Raw genomic sequence first — 25,823 nt, 5'->3', positions numbered from 1 at the left:
AGTTATAAATGTATAGATTACAGATTTATAGATTTATTTATAGATTTTTAAAAAGGGAAAGTAAGAAAACCTGAGAAGATCTCGATTTCTGAACTACTCAAATCAGCAAGTCACTGAGATCCTTCTAGCTGAATACGAATGAACAGGTGTGTGTGAACGTACAGTATGCTGGTGTTCCTAATGAAGTGGCCTGCCCCTGCCTGAGTCAGAATCAGGGTAACTATAAAAACAGAAAGAAAGAATGAAAGACAAAGAAAGAAAGGAAAGAATGCTCCGTGTAAACATGAAAACCTGGGGAGATCTGCAATTTAATTTCTGAAGGTCTACAGTCAGAGAGATCACATGTTTGCCAAATTTTGATATACAAATTCACTGCCACTTTGATGACCTGTAGCTGTCTATAAGTGTGATTTTACACATTGCTTCACTGACACATGATGGATAACTAAACAAACAAACAGGTGTGTATGATAGTGTATGTATGAGATAAGATAATATAAGATCAGATAAGATAAGCCTTTATTAATCCCGAAAGGGATTTATAAATTTATTTATTTTTTATCTTTATTGTTTTAATTAAAAAAATACATTATACAATATACAAATACAATAAAGAGAGAGAGAGAAATAAAATACAATACAAACAGATATAAATAGAATAAAAAATATGTAAAAATAACTTAAAAACTAAAAAAAAAAACTACAGACTGTACAGAAAGGTGCAGAATTGTCTCTTTTGTGTAATGTACATTTATGTTATTGCACCCAGTATTTAAATTGCACATAATATATAATATTGCATATAGAGAAGTAATGATATTGCACACTATATATATAACATGATTTTCATAATATTGCATAATTAGTGGTTTTGCATGCGATATTGTTATCGTGATATATTGCACAGTGTATCAGGGCATGATAAAGTTCTAATGATTAATTCTGTCATGACAGCTCCCAAATAAAGGGGGAAGAGTTATATTTACACACAGGTGTTCCTGCCTGAGTCAGAATAAAGACAGAAATGCTTAAATATTATTTGCCTAAAGGAACTGATATCATGAATACAGAATACATATAGGCGTTTGATCAATCACAGATCAGATGATGACGTCACGGCGATTAAGGGGGGGGTGTAGGAGGGAGGGTGAGTATTGTGGGCGGTGGGCGTGGCCAGGCTTCCTGAGGGCGCTATTGGGCGAGCGCAGTGATCTGGAGGCCCACGCGCACATCATCCTGGAGCGGAGCTCTACTCGGTTACACTGAACCTGCTGAAGCGTTAAGGACGCACGAGGCGTTTGAAAAGGTGAGTAATAATAATAATAATAACCATAATAATAGATTGTTTAGGATGTAGAGCTAAAAAGAATGAATGAAAAAAAGAAAATAAATGAAGGTGCTATTGTTATATTGATGCTTGCTTGCACTGTGACCATTTATTAATAAATTGTGTTAATAACTCAGAGATCCCTGATAGTAAGTAAGTTCAGGATGTGTTCATGCTTTAATTTATAATTGCATTTCAGTCGTGACCTACACATGAAAGCATGGAAGATACCATTTTCTTTTCCTGCCTGTGCGAAGAGCATCTCTTTCAACGCACCGTTATACAGCTTTATATTATCATAGTGCTTTTAAAATATATATTTGTATAGTATTATGTAATATATTATATTGCACTCTAATATTTATTACGGCAATCGAATTCTAAGGTCACTGATAAATGAATCATTTAATTAATTAATTAATTAATTAATTAATTAACAGGTTTCAGCCTGATCTCATAAAGCAACCATGGGATGTGTCTGGAATTCGGTGTATTTCCTGTACTCTAGTGGGTTATTCCATTCCACTCCATCATCATCATCATCATTACATTGTGCCTCATCGTCTCATCATTTTGTTCTGTCTATTGCTGTAGAATGTTTCTAAGGTCCTTTTGTCCTTCCATCACCCAGGAGATCACGCTCACATCGAGTAATAATTAATGAGCAGGTGTTAGTTAACCGTTTAAAAAGGACACCACGTTCTTCTTCGACCTGTGCATCATGCTTGATCTATTACGAAAAAGGAGTAAAAGAAAGATACAAAATAAAGAACAGCTATATTTTAAAAGAAATCGAGGTGGTACCCCCCCCCCCCAACACACACACACACACACACACACACACACACACACACAATGCATCCTGAAGCTGTGCAGTGAGTAGTAGCCATGACACCGAGATCCAATATGCAATTCAGTGCTCTGTAGTGTAGTGTAGTGTAGTGACTTTTTTTTTATTAATATAATGCAACACATTAGGTTTATTATCATATAGCCTAGTTGAATGGAAAATGTTTAAATCAGCTGAAGGATAATTAAATACAACACACACACACACACACACACACACTTAATCTTCTATTGTCTTCTAACGTCCTTATCACACATACTCCTATTTCATGCTGTAATCTCTGAGAATCCTGAAATTCAGTGCATATGCTGCTGAATATAATATAGCACTTTAAGTGTTCATGCATTTAATGTAGTGTGTTGATATAAATATACATATGATAATGATGTTTAAATAATTTGAAGTTTGCAATTTCTATGCTCATCTGATGTCATGATACAGATCGGTATAGAATTTCTATATTTTGTGTGCTATGAGTAATAATAATAATAATAATGCATTGATTAGTGCTGGACGTTTTCTACATTCTAACATTTAATATCTTGCTACATGCATGTAAGAGTGTGAGACACGTCATGCTTCATCATTATCCTGAATGTGAGTCAATGCACTGATCTACACCGTTACCATTGCGTTTACTCCGCAGACCGAGGGGCCAAAAAATGGACGTTTTCATGAAAGGGCTTTCTAAAGCTAAAGAAGGCATGGCGGTGGCCGCGGAAAAAACCAAGGAAGGCGTGGCGGTGGCGGCGGAGAAGACCAAGGAAGGCGTCATGTTCGTGGGTAAGAGGAGGCGGCGGCGCACGCACGCACGCGCAAGCGCTCGTTCGTCGCTCCGTGGGCGCGTGGGAGATCTGTAAAGCTATAGGCTGAGCGCGTGTCTGTGTGTGGGCGGACGTGGGGGGTATCTGTGCATCTGGATACGCGTCATAGTCATGACGTGGCAAAAAGCCTGATATGCACCTATTGATTTATTTTGCATAATGGAAATATTCATACTTGGTCTCTCTATTGCATGCTGCTGTTCAGGAAGAGGGCTTATATCATTCGTTTCAATTCCATTAATACAATTGTCATGTTCTTTTGTGTCCGTTACTTTTTGAATTCAAATCTTAACGATCTTAACTGTCATTCAGATGAACCTTGGCCGATTTTGATTTTATAGGAAAGGACATAAACCTGAAAAAGTGTTTTAGTCTAAAATGCTAATTTGTTAAGATATCGCAACATGAATTTGACAAGGTTACAGACAATACAAATGTTTTTCTTTTAAGATTGTAGGAAAAAAAGAATTTTAGCAATAATTTTATAGGTCAGATGCTTCTAAGAAGCTTACACCAATTTTAGTATCAATACTATGAATCATTTGTATTTTAAATGATTATTGTTTGAAGCGAGACAGTATAACACTGAAAATGTCCACTTTTGGGGCATGTATAAAATCATCTCTCCAAAAACGACTGAAGTTAGCATCTTGGATCTTTCAGGGAAGCGAGATCGGTCACTTCCATGTTGCATAAACTCCAGAAGTAGCTTCTTTGGCACACACATATTAAAAAGGAAATAAAATCAGCACCAATACTGTGTTTTGGCCGATATAACAATATGACCTACCGTAATAAATAGCCATTATGTATTAGTAATAATATTATTATTATATAGTTTATATATAAACTAGCATTAGTTAAACTTTTTGCGCGGATGTACACGCAACTTATACAGTGCTCAGTGCGGTCATTCGTATGCCAAAAAAGCTTCACATGCTGAGGCAAATTCTTTGCAAAATTCAGTTCTAAATGTGAAAATGTGTGAGGTGGCACTTTAATATGCCAATGAACAACTGTACACACGTTAGCATATGTAACAAGCCTGAATGCGTTTGCAGAGAGAAGAAGTAGAAGTTAGTCTTATTTCATGATCCTGGGAATTCTAATATGTAACATAAACTCATGAAATAGACTCATAAAAATAAATGTATTTAATAGACATCAATCTTATTGAAAGAGCATAGTGATGGATGTGGGTGTGGTTAAATCACATTGGTGTAGTCCTCGGCATAGAAAACCTGTGAAAATTTCCACCACATTTAACACAACATGGTACAAAAGGTGATGCGAATAATGTGCATGTGAACAGTAATGAGGAGCTGATAGACCAGTTTGTTCCATGTCTGCGATGAGATATACAGAATAAAATAGTAAACAGCATGTCATATTACTGAGAAACTGCAAAAATGTAAACACCTTTATTCTAAAGGTGAAATCTTATAGCTACAGTTCTACTGTTACAAACCACTTACGAAAAACTTTCATGTTCAAGTGCGCTTTTACATGCCAGTGAGCTTGCTTTAAAAATATTTTAAATACAAAATGTCACTTTTTTCATCAATGTTATCTGCTTTAGTAAAAGTATCAAATTTACAGTATTACGATTACATACTGCTTTATTACTATATACTCACACATTTCATTTAGTTGTAAGAGAAATCGTGTTATATGAGAAAATTCGGTACATTATATTGTGTCTCTGTTGAAAAGGAAAGATGCAGAAAGAGACTGAGAAAATCAATACATAATTTATATTATATAGCTTTTATCTTTATTTCATTCAATCTAAAATATAGTTTACGAAAGGTTACAGTTTAATCAATAGCAAAGTATTTCATTATTCAAATATTAAAAGCTAAGAGAGAGAGAGAGAGAGAGAGAGAGATAGGTGTAGTAGCTTGGACACGCTCCAGCATCTTCCTGATCTCCTGCCCGAGGGTTGGACAGGAGCCATGCCGGCCACATGTCACACTATTCCATGATCTCACAGCTTAGCTTTTTTTTCAGCATTCACACACCTTCCCTGAAGCATACCAGTGTGTGTGTGTGTGTGTGTTTGTGTGTGTGTGTGTGTGTGCGTGTGTGTGTGTGTGTGTGTGTGTGTGTGTGTGTGTACCTACGAATCAATACTGTGCCATTTAGAATTATATGAAACCTTTGTATGGCTTCGTACTGTATGATAACCAGAAGTTGACCTGGGGTTTGAATCTGCCCCAGAGTATCATGTGAGTGTGTGCACTTGTGTGTGCGTGTTTTGCCTTACCACACTCATACATTGCTCAGCAGGCAGAGCAAAGTGTAAATTAGTGTAAGGTGACCCGCTTCCTGCTTTCTCACAGTTCTTTTTGAATGTACAGCTCAATAATTGTTGATGAATGTGGGTGTAAGATAGCTGTACGAAGAACCCGGAAAATCAGTGGTACTCCGGCAGGTTAGGATCTGTGTGAAATCGAAGAGCTACCTACACAGCTTAAGAAATGCTATATGACAAGAGACACTTAAAACCCCTGAAAACTGGGATAGACTGTATGAAGGAATAAAACAAAAAAGCAGAACCTTAAAGTGCTCGTTGGATGGACCATCACATAGAACCATACCATGAAGTTTTCCTGGAGTTCCAAGTAACAAAATAGAACCCTTTAAGTAGGCTTTATTAATTAATTAACTTTTAAGTAAGGCAATTTTTAGGAGTGCACCAAATACCTGGTACTTGTTAAGTGTTGGCACGTTCCTGAATTGTTCGTAATTAAAGTTCTGGACAGTTCTTGGTTGTTCAACTCCGTGTCATTTAGTCATTCTCTATAATACTTGTACTATAGGGTGACAGGAGGCTTAGAGCCTATCCTGGGAGACTTAGAAAATTTGGTGCAATTCAATTTGAAACCACCAATTAGCCTAACCTGTAAATCTTTGGACTTTGGGAGAAGACCAGGGTACTATAAGAAACCCACCAACCACAGGGAGAACATGCAAACTCCACGCAAACAAACTTGATACAGGAATCACACTCCATCCTGGAGGTCACAGTGCTAACCGCTACGCCACTACACTACCATGCAATACCCTACATTCAGACCATCTAGGGGAAATGAAACAAACAAACACAAATTTACCTACAGAGTACCTACAATACCTCACGATTAGCTTTAAATTGTCACTGAATTGAACTGCTACGAATCTTCTCGAACCCCTCCCAATTTGTCAGAGCTTGCTACAAATTGTACCCATGGACCATATAAAAGCCAATCTATATTTTATGTTGAATAAAACCCAGTGTTTCGTTCCTGTCCTGTCAGCTCACCTGTTAAGAATGACCAATGACAAAATTTGACGTTATGTGTCTTGTTAGCGAAAAATAGTAAAATAGAGAATAGTATAACAGAAAAATAAAGAGCACTTAGCGAAGAGGCTAGAGCTGAAGCACAAATCGTTTCACTCATTCTATTGAAGCACACTACGTAGTGCACTCACTACGTGTTAATTCAAAGACTTGCTTAATGGAACTACATTGATTTGGAAATCACTCCATAATCCAGTATGGTTGGTGTTGCCATGTGATTATTATGAACATGTTGTTTTTAGCAGTTCAGTTGAATCAGGACCGTAGTGGTTATTATCTTAAATGTTGGAATTTTTGGGTAATTGTGAGTTTAAATCATGGCAAGGTGTGCATTTAAATGATAGGAAATTGGAGTTTGGACTCTAAGATCATGAACGACCTGTGACTTCCCAAAGAATTGCTATGACCCACTTACGAAGTTCTTCTCCTGCAGCGCTGATCCCTCCATGATTTCCCGTGATCTCGAGGGCGTAGCCATACAGGATCAAAGTCAGGCCTGGGTAAAAGGGCCCTTAGTGTATATGCTAATGTGGCATCTCTGCATGCATTCCCTGTGTGAGTGTTGGAGCGAGTGCTAGCTCTCAGGAGTTTCATTAACACTAGTCTACTTTCCCCCTGTAGTGAGTGACATATGGATACGGCCTGGATGTTATCAGTGCCAGATCATGTAGATCATGTGTGCTTTAAAAAGATTTTTGTTTACACAGTATCTTGCTATCGGTCCTTCAAAATGGCCCCAAGGAACCCCAGGGTGGCTGGGTCAGTTCAGCCCGTATTCGTCAAATATATACTACTGTGCAGTGAAATTCTTTATTCTTCTCGTATCCCAGCTTCTTGTTAGTAGGCTGGGGTCAGAGTGCAGGGGCAACCATTATACAGTCCCCATGGAGCAGACAGGGTTAAGAGCCTTGCTCAAGGGTCCAACAGCGGCAACCTGGCGGAGCTGGGGCTCGAACCGCTGACTTTCCAATCAGTACGGTGGTGGCTCAACACAATAAGCCACCACCACCCCCTGTAAAGCGCATACCAACGACAAAGACAGTTTATGTACAATAAATTCGAGGTTCTAAGTATACAAATGTGGAGTTTGTTCCAAACACATACCGTTCCTACTTAAACAGAGAGCTGTGAGAATAGCTGAACACTTACAAGGCCATGTACTTTTGCTGTCTAGCACTTTCTCTAAACTATTGTAATTCGTGAGGAACCAAAAAAAAATCCCTTCATCATTCGCGGTATGTGACAGACTCCTGATGTAGCGATTCATCATATTCTTTATGTAGTGTGTGTTCCATGGCAGTCACTTTATTCACTAAGAGGGGAAAGAAACAAAACACAATAGTGTTTAGCTGTATAACATTTGCACAATAGAGCTGTGGAGGGTGTTCATTTCTATACAGGATATCCGATCCACTTTTTATGACCAGACACACGGAACAATCAGAGACTAGCAAATAGCAAAGAGGATGATTTTGGACTTTTTTTGTCTGAAACTGATCAGGACAGCATCACCTGAAGTTGTCCAGTCCAGACTGTAGATTGACCCCATTTGGGCTGATACACAGAACAATACATTATCATCAATTCTGTTGGAGAATGCCCAAATGAAATGCAGTATGGAGGTGTAGTGAACTTTAACATGATGGACTATTTACATCATCACCGGTTTTAGTTTTAGTTTGTTTTTTTTAGAAAATCAAATCAAATTCAAATTTTATTTGTCACATACACAGTCATACACAGTACGATATACGAAACTCAGAGACGAAACAGTGCAAGTCATTACTCAGCTCTAGCAGTTTCATTGCTAAACTGTTGATAAATATTATGTTTAATTTCTAACTGAATCACTCAAGGCTTTAAACCTAATTGTTTGAGAAATCAAAGTAAATGCTTGTAACTTCCTACAGAGAAAATTACTGCAACTACAACACATTTGGATATTTTTTTTTGCGCCAAACATTACAGAAATTTCTTAATTTCTTGGTAAAAAATGATTTTACCAAGAAATATGATGATATTTACATTTCTTCAATCCTATGCAGGTGCAAATGAGTATCACTCTAATGTGTGGCCAGGGGTAGCTCAGTGGTTAAGGCATTACAGTAGATCCACCAACCACCAAGTTGCCACTGTTGGGCCCTTGAGCAAGGCCCTTAACCCTCAACTGCTCAGATGTGTAATGAGATAAAAATGTAAGTCGCTCTGGATAAGAGCGTCTGCCAAATGCCTAAATGTAAATTCTAAAACAATAAAGCCAAACACTTAGCATGAGCAAAGTCACAATCGTACAGCGCAAGTGGCCCAACCAGAGGTGGAAGGTAACTAAATACATTTACTTCGTTAGTGTACTTAAGTACAGTTTTCATGTAACAGAGCTGAGACAAGTGATACTTCACTTGAATAGTTTTGTTAGTGGATACTTTTTACTTTCACTTCAATACATCCTACAAAAAATATCTGTACTTTTTCTGCGTCACTCCATTTGTGCATGGTGTTGCATTACGTAACCATAGTGGTGTCTATGATTTGAAGCAGCAATCTTACCACCTACTCACTATTAAGTGTAAATGTGTAATCTAAAACATTTGTTCTTTATCTCAAGTACAAATGTAAATTAAAAGCCTTTTAATTGGCTTTATAATGCTTTTAATTAAATTATATTTTTCCTAGGTTATCTTTACTTTACTACTTTACTTTTTCTACTGCGTAGTTTGTCTCCGTTGTATACTTTGCACAAGCACTACTGTACTATACCTATACCAGCACTACTGGGGAGAACTTTACTTAATTTCCATTTACTAATTGATGCACAAATGGAATAAAAAATTGTAACCACAGCTTCATTTTATTCTAAGAAGGAAGTAACATAGTGCTTTGCAACAAAGCTTTAAAGAAGACAGGAACATACTGTGTACATCAGATTGACATAAATTTCTTTTGAAACTTTTTATTTTAAAATGCTGATTAGACAGGCCACACCCACAAGCTGATTAAACGGGCCACACCCCAACAAGTAACATTTGAACAATTTATTAGCGAACACTACACACTGACAAGATGTGATTTGAACGATTTTGTCGCTTACCGTTGTGGTTGTGCTGTGCAATAGGACAGTCAGTTCCAGAATTATTGGCACCCTTAAAAATAAGCCTAGGAAAATGGGAAAATGCGCCTGGATATTTAACTATAAGCTTTTACTGAGACACGTGAGTTTGCAGGCTGTTTCTTTCTCCCAAGTTAATAACTGCAACTTTTACTATTAATGTTAATGTTATTATGTAAAGTTTATGTAGCAGCAATCTCATTTCCCCTCTCACCTGTTACAACCGCCCGTCATTGTCTGCACCTGTTTCGTACTGGTTCAAGGTAAATGGTTTCTATGCTTGAATGATTCATAGGTCACTGTGTGGCTTAAGAAACAGAGATTACATTTCTCTGGAACTGCACTGAAAACGTAAGCCAAAAACATATATGTTTGTTTATAATCTCCATCTTTATCTTTTAACCTTTTGGCAGAAGGAACCAACAATTTAAATATTTTGCTATTTATCAGAATCCCTTAAGATCAGAGCTACAAAATGGCCGAAAGCAGCAGCTACGCACCATAAAAACCAACCGTTCTTAGAGGAGCTGATAACTCTAGTGTTTAGAAGGTTTCAGAGAGTGAAAAAATATTCAGTGTGTGTTTAAAGCAGTCTGTCTGGAATCTTCCCGTCGATCAGAGAGTCCCCTGAGGCAGATTTAAACACGGAGCCGAGCAGAAGGTGAAGCTGATTGGCTGCAGGCAGTCGTATCTGCTGGAAGAAAAAATAGATTTTTATCGACCTGCTTCTTTCTTAGCGCTGTTTATTCATTCTGCAGCTTTTATACACACACAGACAGACACACACACATCTTCATTCAAATTCAAACCTCACACACTCAGACGGAAAGTGATCGTTTCATATTCTGGGTTTTTACAATTAAACCCAAATGATTTTACATGTTCACATTTACACACACACACACACACACACACACACACACACACACACACTCTGTAACAGAGAGAGGCAATTAACCCAGATATCTTAATCCCTCCTTCTGATGGTTAGCATAAAGCATCAGCATAGTACTGTGCAAGCAGCATCACACACACACTGAAAGAACAATGGCCTAGAAAGCTACGCTTCAGCTAACATGAAGTGTGTGTGTGTGAGAAAGGGAGAGAAAAAGAGAGAGATTGAGCTTTATAAGACAGATGAAGCGAGCTTGAGTGAAGGAGGGGTGTGAGTGGTGGGTGTGAAGGAGCTAATTTTCACTCCTTCTTGGCCATCGGCTGTACATATAACACACACACACATACACACACACACACACACGCAGAGCTGTGAGAAGAGCTGAAATCATACAACGCCATGTTATTCTCTAACAGATTCTCTCCTCTATCCTCCTCCTCTATTTTCACTTCTGATCGCAATAATAAAACAACAATTAAATGTTATTTTAATCATCCAGGTTGAAGCTTGACTCAATTAAGTTAAAAGAATAAGATATATTGTCCATAATGAGAATCAAATTATTTTTGTAGCCCAAATGAAATGATTAAATATTACCTCGCAAAATGTGCCGAAAGTATTGACATCCATACAGTACGTAGGACGTAGAGGATTCTAGCGTCTTGTAGGTGGGCCCTCCAACCAGCATTATCTTATGAATAATGAATAAGTTTTTTATCCTTTAGGGCCCCCTTACTAGCCTGGTAGTATTTTAGCCAAACACAAATAAACTATATTTCTTGTCAGTGTTGGGTGTAACGCGTTACAGAGTTACAGCACTTGGATTACTTTTTTTTTGTTGATGTAACGAGTAGTCTAACGCGGTAGGTCCGCCATTTAAGTGCTCAGATATTTAGTTATATTTTCAAAAATGTAATCCGTTATTCAGAGAATTTATGTAATCCGTGAGCCACACAGCAGTCATTCCCAATCCTTTAGTGTGTGTGTGAAAGTCGTCCTACAAGCCCCGCCCCCTTTGTTATTCCTGCTGTTATACCCCTATCTCACATATGCGGTTTGACTATACGAGGACCGTCGCGCGGAAAAATGGAACCCTAACCACAGCACCAAAACTCGCGGTGAATCATGATGAACCGTACTTACGGCCACCGAGCGGACCGTGTACTGTAGGTGAGATAGGGGTATTAGTAGTAAACAGATTATGGGCCAAACTTCGCTGAGGGATGATGGTAGAATAATTATAAAGGTCATAACAACATGCATGAGGAATCACAAAGGAGTTTCTATTTTTCGCAATGGAAAAGTACTCGAACTAGTTACTTTTATCAGAAAGTGACGCTGTAATGTAACTGATTACTTTTTAAAGACAGTAGTTTTGCAATGTAACTAGTTACTTTAAAAAGTAACGTCCCCTAAGACTGTTTCTTATACATATTATTTTTCATTTCAGCTTTCAGTCTTTTCATTTCCTGTTTGTCTGCAGGGTAGATATGAGATTGTGACGAGATTAAAATACTCCATTGCCATGAAAGAAAAAAAAACAGAAGCGACGAAAAAACGATGCTATGTTCGAGATAAAATATTCCTTATGTAGCATATGCGTCAGTGAGTTCACGCAAACAGGAGGGATGGATGAGTGTGTTCCTCTGTTCCCAACATGCGGATGCGGTTGGCTGGTGTCATGTGGTTTGCAGGAAATACGTGATAGTCTTCGGCCCATGCATACAAGCTTCTGCCCATTGCCATGTAGGGTGCCGATCATTTTTAAGGCACTTATTATTAAGATATTATTTAATTTCTCTCAACATTCAAATAATCATGCGAGCAGCAGCTGCTAATGTCAGTAATGACATCTTGGTTGTAGTGTACATGACAACACTTTGTAGGGAAACGTCAGATCTTTAATAAGGATCGTCTCCCGTCTGAGCCGAGCCGAGTTTCATCCGCAGCTCTGAATTCTGTTTGTGAAAAAAGTGTAAAGGCAGACTTTTATAGAAAAGAAACTCATCTTGTGTGTATTTTTTTTTCTGTTTACAGGCAGCAAGACCAAAGACAGCGTGGCCACGGGTGAGCTGATTCCCTTTACCTCCTAAATAATAATGAGATTAATGCAGGATTAAATTGCTTTGGCGTGCGGCCACCTCACAGCACCGGGCCAGCAACAGGTGTAAAAGTGTACGAGTGTAAAATCTGGGTGCTGTTCGAGCAGGATTGAATTATAGCGACTATTACACAGTTACACATCGGGGTGATTATTCAGGAAAGCTTATTACATATTCATTTATTTGTTTTCTTTTTGATTAGTAATAAATGTATAATTATTACATTTTTGGTAGGTTTTTTTGTTTGTTTACTGTTTAAATTTACAATTAATTAGATTTTTTCTATTAGTTTTATTTATTGGTTTGTTTAAATAAATTTCTTTTTTTAAGATTTTACCCTTAATTTAATTTTTCCTTTTTTTTTAAATTATGTATTAGTTAGTTCATTTGTTTGTTTGTTTGTTTATTACTTGCATTTGTTTATATATTGTTTATATACACTTGTTTGAGTCTATTTATATAGTAATTTCTGTATATTAGGTTATTTATTTATTTAATTATTTCATATTTTATATTTTTATTATTAATTTTTTATTTATGTATTTATTTGTTAAAATAATTGTTTATTTAGCCGCAGCAACCTGGTTGGTTCATATATCCAATCAGTTTTTTTTATATGTTATTTTTTATTTGTTTCCTTAAATATATTTATTTAAAGTTAATTAGTTTTATTTATTTTTAATTTTTTTATATTTTAATTGTTTATAGGGGTTGTTTAAATGTATTTATTTTTTATTGTTTGCATTTTTTTCATATTTTAGTTAGATCTTAGATCTTTTCGAATTTTATTATATTTTATATAATACAGTGTAGCGGATTTTTTAATACATAAAATAGTTTAAAGTCAGTAACACAATGATTTATATTAATTATAGAGCGTCTGAAATATTTCAGCTTCTCGCTGATGAGTGTAGAAGTCGCTAGAAGCGTCATATGAGTCTCACACCACCACATAGTCTTGTACTGGGTGTTAACGGTTTATAATCTGAGGCTGATTAGATTTAGAGTTTTCCTCTCCATCACTAGTCTCAGTCCAGGTGATGTGTTTCTGTACTGAAGCTGAACATGTTTACTTTTTTGCAGTGGCTGAGAAGACGAAGGAGCAGGCGTCTCAGCTCGGGGGCGTCGTCCTCTCTGGAGCCGGAAACATCGCCGCGGCCACCGGGCTCATGAAGAAGGACGAGTTTCCCTCTGACATGAACGTACGTTTAACCCATCCCCCTTCCTGTCTTGTGGACAATCAATATACTGTATTGATTAGAGAGGTCATGATACGTCGTCATGACGGGTTTCTGTCATATTGATCGTAGTCATGAGGTCATCACTGACAGGGATGTAGATGTATGTTCAGAAACGTCAATTCAGGAAAAACCTGATCGATGATTCTCTATGTTTTTCTCTTTTTTCTTCCTTTCCATTCCCCCATCTTTCTCTTGCTGTGTATTCACATCCCTCTATTATTCTTCCCTCTTTCATATTTTTTTATTTTTTTCTTTCTTCCACTTTCCTCTGTTCTTTCCTTTCCTTTATATTTCCCTTCATTTCTCACCCCCTTATTATCTCATTATTCCTTTATACCTCTTTTTGCCTTCTTTTTCTTCTTTTTCTGCCTGACTTCTTTTTTCCTCCACCCCTCCAATCTCTCTCTCTTTCTTTCTTTAATCATCTCTTTCATTCTTCCTACCATCTGTCTCTCGTTTCCTTTCTCCCTTCATCTCCATCATTTCCTTTCTGCCTCTCTTTCCAAACAATCCCTTTCTCTCTCTCTCTTTATTTTTTGTTTTTCTTTCTCATGGTCACCATCCTTTATTTCTCCCCCCTCCTTCTCTCTCTCTCTCTCTCTCTCTCTCTCTCTCTCTCTTATTCCATCCCTCCACCTCCCACACTCTGCCCTTCCTCCACCCCTCCCCCTGTTAACATGACTTTGCTGAAGGTCATACAGCTCTGTCAGTGTGTTTGCTCGTTACTCAGGTGTCTCGTCTCCATGAGGGCGGTTTTAATAGAAACACAAACCGTTGACTCTTTAATACTGATATATGATCATGTGTGTGTGTGTGTGTGCTGATGTAAGAAGGTGTGTAAGATTTGCAGATTTCCCCTGGGAGTTTCCACCCTCACACACCCCTACAGGCCTGATCCTAGTTCAGTAATCTCATAACTCACATAGAGCTGAAAGGAGTGTAAGAAGCTTTTACACACACACACACACACACACACACACACACGAACACACACTACAGCAGTGTTTACAGCAGTTACGTAACCTGGTCGCCAAAAGACGTCAAGGTTGCACAGAGTAGTTTGTAGGCAAGTGGGTGGAGCGCCGCCTTGCACCTCCGGGGTCCGGGTTCGATTCCCACCTCAGGGTCTGTGTTCATGGAGTTTGCATGTTCTACCTGTGCTGAGTGGGTTTCCTTCAGGTACTCCGGTTTCCTCCCATGACAGAGATGCAGGTTAGGCTAATTGGTGCTCCCAAATTGTGATAAAGCATGTGAGTGTGTGTAAGTGTGTGTGCCCTGCAACGGATTGCACCCTGTCTCACACCCTAAGTCTCCTGGGAGTGAAAAGTACACCGGGAAGAAGTATCTTGGCTGACCCTGTGCTCTGACCCCAACCTCCTAAATGGGATAAACGAAAAAATTACAATTTCCCTTCGGGATTTATACAGTAATAATTATTTATTTATTTATTTATTTAAAAGCTCAAGCCTCTTCCATTGTTGGAAGAAAAAAGAATAATCTAAGTGTTTTGTTCAAATATTAGACACTTTTTAGTACAAAAACAATAGATTAAAGTTTAGTGTAAAATATGTCGTATGTTGCATAAGTATTCACCCCCTCACAAATTTAGAATTCACCCCACATTCTGTAGCATTTAAAGGATATAGCCTTAATTAAAATTGTATATCATGAATCTACAAAAACTGTTTGTAAATCATTTGTAAGTCATAACTGCATAAGTATCCCAAATATTCGGTCACTGTTATTTTAAGTCACATAATTAGTTAACCTGTGCTGTAGATAAGTTTAACAGGGGCAATCGCTTACACGCTAGGCACTCAAAGTGCTGAAGTGGCATGAGTGTTGTGTTTTTTTTCTCTTCTGTGTGCGCGTGTATCAAGCAGTCTGTGCTGATCTAAAGTGTGTAGAAGTATGTTTAAGTGGACATTAAGTCTATGAGGTGTGTATAATGGAGTTGTAATGTCGTGTGTGACCGAGCGTGGAGCGTTTGGGATTTGGGGGATTACACGTTGTTGAAACTTGGCCTAGTTGGCTAGGATTAGCACGTTTTAATAATACCGCACCTGTCCAGAGAGACACGACAACATCTCACTTTATTATCACGGTGTGTTTAAATGAAATGGGATCGACTTCATCGAACAGATGTGTGTTTGAAGGTTTCATATACGAAATGCAAAGTGAAGATTGTATAAGCCTATGCAAAGATTTAGCCCCCAGAATTTTTATATGTTTGGTTCCACACATCTCACATACTTTTACGGTGCAGTAAAGACATTACAGTTCATCATTTCTATGTAAAAAACAATCCTAATTTGCTCAGACGTCATGGATTTTTTTTCATCCTGTTTACTCTTAGTTTCTAGGTTGTGTGTTTCCTTTTTTTATTTCATTTTTTCGATTAATCAAAATATAACCTTTCAGATTATGAATATTAATTATTCATGTCGCTCAGACTCAGAACCTGGTATTTGACAAGAACAAGCTAGCTCGAAACAAACATGACTGATGAAAGTTCAACTGGCTGTGAGTTTCTCAGACGATGACATTGAACTTGTGTCAAGACATTCCCGTGTAGGCACGTGTAAAATATTTGGAGAGGACAAAACTAGAACCACTTTGGAAATATCTGAAAGCAACCATAAGTTAAAATTTCAAATTAAAATTTTATTTGTCACATACACAGTCATACATAGTACGATATGCAGTGAAATGCTCAGACCACTGCTCGTGACCTTAAAATAAAAGACTATTAATATGAAATAAATATCAAAAATAAAAAATAAAAAATTATTTAACTAAGAAAAAATAAAATAAAATATAAAATAAAATACCTGTACAGTACAAAATATACAATAAAAGAAAAATATATGAAAAAATATAGAAAAATAAGAAAAACAGCTGTACAATGTAGAAAATTTCAATTTATGGATTTTTTTTTTTTTGTGTAAATTGAATATAAATGGAAATGTCCAGGGGGTGCAAATGTGCCTGAAAGTGTCATAATTCACATATTCACATATTTAAGTGACTTTGTAATGTCGGGACAGCTTTTGTGATAGTTACAGAAGGTTCAACTCAGTCTGATAATCATGCAGAATATTCTTTAGTGGAATAAAGAGGATTTGTACGTTATAAGAAGACATTATAAAAACTTGTACATGTTTAAAGTAAATGGTCATTCCAAGACTTTTAGTAATAAGTAATATGGCATGTAAAGATTGTTAAATTACTGAATTACTGGGACATTTAATCAGATCTCTGAGATAAAGCTACTGTAAAAGTGTTAGGAACTAAAAACAAGAGGTCTAACATTACAAGCCATATTGTTCAATTCAGATTATTTGGTCAGATCATATTTGTATGTCATGGCGGTTCACATTAATAATTACAAGAGCCTTTTATCTGACGTGGATGTGTCTGTCCTCTGAAAAAAGTTGCATAGATTTCATCCTGCCTGTTCTCATTCATGTCACGTGAACATTTACCAGATCATACTATATGGATAAAAAAGGATTTGGCCAAATCTGTTAATTATTGAATTCAGGTGTTTGAATCCCTTTGAGGTCCCTTATTTCCAGTGATCTTAATCTTAATGCTTCAGCATACCAAGATATCTTGGACAATGCTATGCTACAAACAGTTTGTTGAAGACCCTTTTCTATTCCAACACGACTGTGACCCAGTGCACAAAGCAAGAACTATAAAGACATGGTTTGATGAGTTCGATGTGGAAGAACTTGACTGGCCCTAACACGGAGCCCTGACGTCAACCCCATCGTGCACCTTTGGGATAAAATGGAACGGAGATTGTAAGCCAGGACCTTCTCGTCCAACATCACGTCTCGTCTGACCTCATAAACGCTCTACAGAATGAATGGAAACGAATTCCTACAGGAATCTTGTGGACAGCTTTTCAAGACAAGTATAAGCTGTTATAGCTGCAAAAGGGGGGCCGATTCCAAATTGAAGTCTATATATTTGAAAACAATGTAATTACAGGTTCGGTCAAATACTTTATAGTCCATATAGTGTGTATCCAATCTACTGTAGGACAGCATACAAAAGTGACTCAGATCTGATCTGATCATCAGATTGAATGTGCCTTTTGTTATAACAAGTCCAATGTTCCACTTTTTTTCTAATGGTTTCTCTAATGTCTCTCTCTCTCTCTCTCTCTCTCTATGTGTGCAGACTGAAGAGTTCGGTCAGGAGGCCACTGAGGAACAGATGGGGGAGGCGATGGTCGACCCAGAGGGAGGAGCATACGATGAGAATCAGCAGGTTGAGCACAGACACACACACACATACACGCATGCACGAACACACATAAGGCCAGTGAGGACAGACAAAACAAAGGGCAAATGCCTTTTGTTGTTGTTGATGTTGTTTTAATCTAATTAAACCTGCAGTATGTACAATATCAAGTGGCATGACTAACAGCGCAAATTAAAAACGCGTGCTCAGGAGTGAAAGGTAAAATTAAATAAAATTACGTCCAGGCCTTCTGTATTCTCTATATATTTCTCTCTGTTTTTTATAGAGAGCTGGTATTTTGATTATGCAAAGTAGGCGGAGCATGAAACACATTGGGTGATGGGGGCTCTTTTTACATTCTTGCCGCTTTGATGTCATACTTTTTAAACCTTTTCCCCCTTTTATCCATTTTCTTCTTCCAAGCTCTCTCTCTTTCTCTCTTTTTCTCTCTTTCTGTCCTCGCATCTCTTTCTCTCCATCATTACCTCACTGTTGAGCTGCACGGGCGTGGCAGTGATGCCGACCAATCAAAAAGATTGTGGCTATTTGTAGACAACTCTCCCCCTCGCCATGACCCCCCCCCCCCCCCTCGTAGAATGGATTCTTCCCGTCCTGTAGCGTGTGATCATGTGACAGCTGACATGTGTGCTGTCAGACAAGGACAGGGTCACATGATGCTCTCTTTTTTTCCTGTTTTTTTCCTAAGAAGAGAACAGTAATGGCGTCCTGCTTCTGATCTGAGGGCTAATCCTGCCCCCTGCTGCAGGAACGGAAAATAAGACACTCGGATACATTGAAAGGAGTAACAAACCCAATGGAGAGGAACATAATAATAATTCCATAGAATTATTATTCATGCAGCCCAGTACCTATTAACATTGTCACATTTTTTTTATATGGAATGTCATAGAAAAGCAGTAATGGAAGGGTTTTATCTCTTTAATCAGCTAAATTTAATTGCAACAAATGAGAGAAGGACTTTATTATTCAGTAAGGACAACCGCTCGAATAATTAGTACTGTATGTGAAGGAAATTTGTTAAGATACAGCAGTACCTTGGCATACGAATTTAAATCATTCTAGTCTTAAGGTGAAACCAACACCACCTGGATTCAGCTTTATGATGGTTGGAGCTACACATCCTGTGCTTCCAGTGATCCAGACCCCATCTGCCCTCTGCACCTACTGACTCCCTGTACTGAACTGGACTTCATGTTAATTTAAAGAACTTCTGTTATATTGTACTTTCAGCTGCACAACACACATGATGTTATATCATCTCTATCTGTTATCACCCAGATGAGGATGGGTTCCCTGTTGAGTCTGGTTCCTCTCAAGGTTTCTTCCTATTGCCATCTCAGGGAGTTTTTCCTTGCCACCGTCGCCGTCACCCTTGGCTTGCTCATCACAGACATTTCATTCATCATTCATTCATCTAATTATTATCTAGACACATTTTTCTCACACATACACACTTCCAAATATTTTCTTTTCTAAAAAATTCTTTCATTTTTGTGAAGCTGCTTTGAGACAATGGTCATTGTTGAAAGCGCTATAAAAATAAAATTGAATTGAATTGAAATTTCGCATTGTGCAATGTATTTTCCCATAGGAAATAATGCAGATAATCCGTTCCAGCCACTCAAACGTATTTCCAATATAACCAATTTCCAACACTATGATCATATTTTTTGCATAAAAGAACAATGGAAACATTTAGGAAATAATATGTAAATTAGGTAAACTATGAAATAAATAGACATTAAACCTCACTTAACCTTCATTTATGATTCCTCCTGGCACCAGCTGCTTTAAAAATCAAACTGAAAGTTGAAAGTGGCTCCTATATCTTCTTCTTATTATCATTGATAACATTCTTGGGACCCATGAAGATTATGTCTTCACTAGATCTTGCACAAAATGCAAAAAAAAACTACGTAAACAAGTTTTGAACAGCTTTTTGCAAAATAGTAGTTCTTTAGGTGAGAATTCTGAAAGTGGGGCATTCGTATGCCAAGGTACATTTGTATATGATGACTGTTTTTATAAGATAACATTTATTTACCATTTGTGAAACGTGAAGAAAGAACAGTTCCCAAGTTTTAAAGGGCAGTTTTCCTGTTGATGGGTACATGTACTCCTATATGACATCTGTCTTAAAGGTATCATATCTTTTTTTTTTAAAGGTCACAAAGTGTCTGTGTTAATGCTTTAGCTGAAACCGCTTGAAAATAAATTTCAAGAACCTTAAACTCTTTTTTTCCTAAACTCTTTTTCGCTTTCTCTTCTAAATATGACATTTCAATGTTTATGTAAATGAGCTTCTGCTAAGCCACGCCCCTTCAGAGAACAGCAGAGGTGAACAACAAGCCAGGGGATTGGTTTATTCTTATATGACATCACATCACATGACATCACACAAGGGGAAAATCTACTTGGCTTGTTTAAGCATTGATGAGAAGGGAAATGAGGTTGCTGCTGATGTTGCTGCAAAAATAAAAAATAAATTTTTTAATTGTATCTTTAGGCACTTTGCAGCCTGTCACAGTAAAACATTTGTTCCCATTTCTTTCATCCTCAAGACTTTTGCACAATACTCAATATTTAATCTGTTTTTCTTTTTCCTAGATGCAATTCATGCTCAATAAATGCTATAACCTGTAATTAATAACGAACACTCACAATAGAATGTGCTATCTAATAGCTCCTACATACTGTATAATGTCCAAATGTATAGGCTGATGAATAGTTTTACAACATGCATTAAAACCTCCTGGAGTTTTAAAATGACAGTACAGCACAGCACCAGAGTGCATAAATCTACAGCTTTTATAGGAAAGAAAGGAGTTTAGTGTCCCTGCGATGGATTGGCACCCTGTCCAGGGTGTACCCTGCCTCGTGCCCTAAGCTTCCTGGGATAGGCTCCAGGTCCCCGCGACTCTGAATACAGGATAAAGCGGTATAAAAGATGAGTGAGTGAGTGAGTTCAGTGTTACATGATAACTGTGTTTCCGCAAATGGCTGAACCACTAATTTAGCACTGTACAGGGCATCTGGATGCACTGTAGGTATTGAAAATCATGCTCAAGCCCCGGGTGATATCTTTTTTCATTTTCTGAGATGAGCTCTAAAAAGCAAATACGTAATATGAAGGTAATTTCATATGCAAAGCACAAAGTTATTAGTAATAAGCTAATACTGACAGTTACATGAGGTTATTGCATTATGTCCTTAGTAACTAGCATCTACTATCAAAAAAAAAGGCACTAATTAGCTAAAGACATGGTGTTTAAAGTAGTAGAACGATTTATATCTCCAGGTTAGAGGAATTAGAATCTCGTGTCTGCTTGTTCTCCTTGAGCTTGATGGGTTTCCTCTAGATTCTTTGGGTTTCTCCACCATTTCAAAGACATATAGTGTAGGCTGATTGGCGTTTCCAGCTTGCATGTAGTGTTTGATTGGGTGTATGAATGTGTGTGCTTGTGCCGTGCGATATGTTGAGACCAGAGAAGAGCAAAGTACACAAATCCTGTATGTAAGTGAATGCAGATATTCCCTAGGGCAAATATTACTCAAGTATAAGTAGAAGTTTTCCATTTACTTGTGTAATTGGCGAAAGGTACAAAAGTACACACCTTATAAACACCTGGTTATATAACCAAATATCAAAACTACAGTACTTGTATTGGTTGACAGAAGCTTTTTCTCCAGCTTCAAATACTACACATGAATGTGGTTAAGTAACACAACGCTATGCAGACATGTTGTTCAGTAGGAGTACAAATATTTGGTGCACTTTTGAGTGGAGGAAAAAGTAAAAAAGTATCCTCTTATAAACCTACTCAAGTAAAGTACTGATACATGAAAAGTGTACTCAGTTACCTCCCACCTCTGCTTTTATATCCGGGACCCCATCGAGGGTGTACCCCGCCTTGTTTACTGGGACAGCTGCCAATGCCAGGTCTCTACAAGCACCACACTGGATGGATGGATGGATGGATGGATGGATGGATGGATGGATGGATGGGTGGATATATGCATGGATGGATGGATGGATGGATGGATGGATGGATAAATGTTTTGTATGTATTATTTTTGCACATCGTTTCTGATCTGAATTTCTTTGATTTGTCTTTCCTGTCAGGAGCAGAGCCAGGACTACGAACCTGAAGCATAAAGCAACCATTCCAACGTCAATGTTAACCAGCAGCACAATAATATTTCTATGAATAAGAAGGACAAAACGCTGAACTCACTCCAATAAATGAAACAAAAACACACACAAAAAATCGACAGTTATTCCTGCTGAAACATGTTCTTCCTATCAGATCTCTCTATATAAATATATATAAATATAAATAAATATAAATATACTTTTATTATGATCTATTGTAAATGTCCTGTAGCGTGGTGAGTATTGTTTTCTTTATTGACTGCGGGGCGAAGCCTTGTCTCGTTTCCTTGATTCCCTCCCAATGAAACGCGACCCACTCGCCCTTCGTGGCTCTTCGTGCCTGTGTACATGTGTTTCTATTTGTGTAATAGATGTTTCTGATCTTCCAATGCCATACTGGGGGAGAACAAAATAAATTAATATATATATATATATTCGGGTATACATATATATATATATATATATATATATATATATATATATATATATATATATATATATATTATGTAGAGATGTGTATGTATGATGCCTGTATGTGAGTGTTTTATTTTCTTTTTGATTTAATATCAAAGCAAGTTGTTATTTTGAAGTTTTTCAAAAGTACAAGTTTTATACATTGTAACTTTATAGTTGCTTGTGATATCATTCCAGTGAACTCTCTGTTCTAAAACAAAGAAAAAAAGGGCAGTTTGTATCTGTTTGTGTGTTTGTGAGCGTGCGTTTGTGTACCGGAGATTTTAAAGTAAGTGTAAAAGTGTCTTGAAAAACGTTTATGAATGTCGGAATAGTGCTTGACATAACGCTGGGAAAATGTCGATTACAGGTTTCTGTGTCATGCAAGACAAGCACATCTTCTGTAAATAAATAAACAAATAAACAAACAAACAACAAAAGTCACAAAGTTATCCTAAGACTATTTCGTACAGTAATTTTGCTCCGTACCGATCCGTTGTACAAAATCTAATATAATAATCCACTGTTGGATCCATTATGGCTGTCTAGATAGTGTTGACCTCTTCAGAGACCTCTTCCAAGACTGACTTGATAAAGGCTCAAATCTGAAGGAATTTATAATTTGTGTTCAAAATTTAAATTGCCTTTTGGACCGTAATAGAGTTGAAAGTTTTTTTGTCTTGGTTTGTCCATTAGGGGGCAACATAGAGCATTATGCTCAGGTTCTCTCAGCTCAGCTACTGAAATAAACGTTCATTAGCAAAGATAAATACTTAACACATATCCCCAGTAATTAGAATTATTCGCCGATTGCAACATTATAAAATGTTGATCGGGTCACAGGGGTGAATTTAGATAGGTAATGATAGATGTTCAGTTCAGTTTTACATACAAAATTTATCATTTTTTTATTTATTTTGATATTGAAGAGGAGTTTGATGTATTTTAGCCAATAAGCTAATGTCATGGCAATCATTCTTATAAATGAAAGTTTAAAAAAGTTTACAAGGCATTATTAAGACCACATGGCATGACCAAGTATTCATAATATATAATAACTTATTATAGGGCAATTTGGAAGTGTCATAGGCCAATTAGCGTAATCTGCATGGACTATGGGAGGAAACCGGAGGAAACTGACCAAGCAGGGGAGAAAATGCAAACTCCATGCACAGACACCATCGAACCCTTGGAATGCCACCATGCCTCCTTAAGAGCACGTACAGTACAAAAGAAAGATTGACACCTTTGAGTTGTGGTGCTAAAGGAGACTGTTGTACATCCAATCACCAACAAAGAAATCCTGGAGCGTATCAAGTCAAAAACCTCACTGGGTCGATACTGTCAAATCGGATCAACAGGACTCAATAGAGGAAAATGATCCATAGAATGACCACAAATCGATCTAGATTAAACGGGTAATTGATTCCTGAGATTGATGGACTGATCATACAAACAGTTAGAAGTTCTATAGGCTTTCTCTATGTATTTGACCTATATTTTGTGTCTGGAAATAGGGAGGATATGGGAGGGTTTTTTTTCGTTGAAACCTTCAATATCCGAGAATCCATCGGAGAAAAGATCTATATGTGTTAAATGAAATGTTAAGCTTAAAGAGGAACTTAAATACAAAAAAATACAGAGCCAGTGGTTTAGAGAAAACTAATATTGTGATTTCATTTTTTTTTTTTTTTTAAACATACAGTACTTGTAATTGGACAGGAAGTCTTTGCTGTATATACAGTAGCAGTATCAATAGCAGTATTCATATTACTTTGAAATCCTTGTTGCAACATTGTGTCAGGGGGATTCGTTTAACCTTGTCTCATCATCATTTACATTTACATTTAGGCATTTGGCAGACGCTCTTATCCAGAGCGACTTACATTTTTTATCTCATTACACATCTGAGCAGTTGAGGGTTAAGGGCCTTGCTCAAGAGCCCAACAGTGGCAACTCGGTGGTTGTGGGGTTTGAACCTGGGATCTTCCGAACCGTAGTCCAATGCCTTAACCACTGAGCTATCCCTGGCCTCATCATGTAGCCAACATTGTTCTGACATCATTTCATCAAAGTTATTCCCTTGAACTTTCAAACAGAATCTAAGACCAACATCTGTAATGCCTCCACAACATTTTGACAACCAAAAAGTCCTGCTGGGTGGCACTTAAAATGAGAAAATCAGATTCTTGAAGATGTCTTCAGTCCATTAGACCTGGAACTCTTTTAAAATAAGAAATGTCTTTATTACACCATGGTCATTCATGCACTTATTTTATAAGCCAATAATGTTTAAAAAAAAATTATGATCAAACGTGAGAATGGAGAAAGGTCTGTGTGACTGTAACCGTATCATTGGTGGTGGTACCAGATGGGCTGGTTTGGGTCTCTGATACCTTGTGATTTTCATCCACACCAGTCTGTAGACTTTTAATAAAAATTGTTGCATAGAAACTCTATTTTACTCCACTAGACACAAATAATGCAAGGGATGTTCGAGTCAAACTGGGACTTTGTAATTGTGCAGAATAACAGTTATGAGAGTTAAAACCTCCCTTTATTTCTCTATGTAATCCCCTGCTATACTAATGCACTTATCCCAGTGTTTTGCTAGTGAGATACACTAGTTTTCTCAGTATACCGAAGCCATGCTTTACGTCTGAAACGCTGGCCTCCCAGGAACTCCTTTAATGGCCCAAACATGTGTAAATGGCTTGGAATGAGGTCACGACTGTACAGGGGATGTGGCAATAGCTCCCAGCCCGAGTTCCTGTAATGTGCAAGTGGTGTTGGTGAATGATTGTGTTCCCACTTACACAAGTTGTCCGCAGTTGGCGACATCGATTTACAAGGATCATGCAGTTTTCAATTTTGCGTTTGTGTTCCTAAGTTTTCTGTTGTGTTTTTGGTTTTATTGTTGCAGTTCGTAATTTGCTGTTATGTTGCTTTTTTGTTGTTTTTATTTATTTTTTTGCTAATGTACTATGCACACATGAGCCCATAGCTTGTGATTGTTGAGATTTAAGGCATGCACAGAACTGTCCTTCAGACTTTGGCTGGTTTCAGACATTCATCTGATCCTGTCTGATGCTATCAGCAGGAACACAACACTGTAATACTTTAGTCCTCAAAATTACACCTTGAACCAAACCAGTGTAAAGTCTGTGCACTGTGTTACAAGCTGCTGGTTAATAAGCCAGCCCAGTCTCTCCCTCTCCATCATAAACAGGATGTGTAACTGCTGACAGAGGCAG

General features: G+C 37.5%; 1 protein-coding gene across 2 annotated transcripts; it reads left to right on the top strand.

The window, feature by feature from the left end:
• The first annotated feature begins 1,213 nt into the window (after nucleotides 1-1,213).
• On the top strand, nucleotides 1,214-22,563 carry sncb (synuclein, beta). 2 transcript variants are annotated; one of them, XM_053514972.1, is made up of 6 exons: nucleotides 1,214-1,306; nucleotides 2,824-2,960; nucleotides 12,383-12,412; nucleotides 13,531-13,649; nucleotides 17,880-17,969; nucleotides 22,093-22,563. In XM_053514972.1, exons 2-6 carry the CDS (start codon nucleotides 2,840-2,842, stop codon nucleotides 22,117-22,119), a joined length of 387 nt encoding a protein of 128 aa, XP_053370947.1. In that variant the 5' UTR covers nucleotides 1,214-1,306; nucleotides 2,824-2,839; the 3' UTR covers nucleotides 22,120-22,563. The 2 variants fall into 2 exon arrangements, with proteins under 2 accessions (XP_053370947.1, XP_053370944.1); XM_053514969.1 differs by having other exon boundaries at nucleotides 22,087-22,563.
• Nucleotides 22,564-25,823: the final 3,260 nt, after the last annotated feature.

This window comes from Clarias gariepinus, chromosome 2, assembly GCF_024256425.1.
Source record: "Clarias gariepinus isolate MV-2021 ecotype Netherlands chromosome 2, CGAR_prim_01v2, whole genome shotgun sequence".
NCBI classification, from domain to species: Eukaryota; Metazoa; Chordata; class Actinopteri; order Siluriformes; family Clariidae; genus Clarias; species Clarias gariepinus.
The sequence above is the reverse complement of the archived record's forward strand: the minus strand, read 5'-3'. Positions and strand labels throughout refer to the sequence as shown.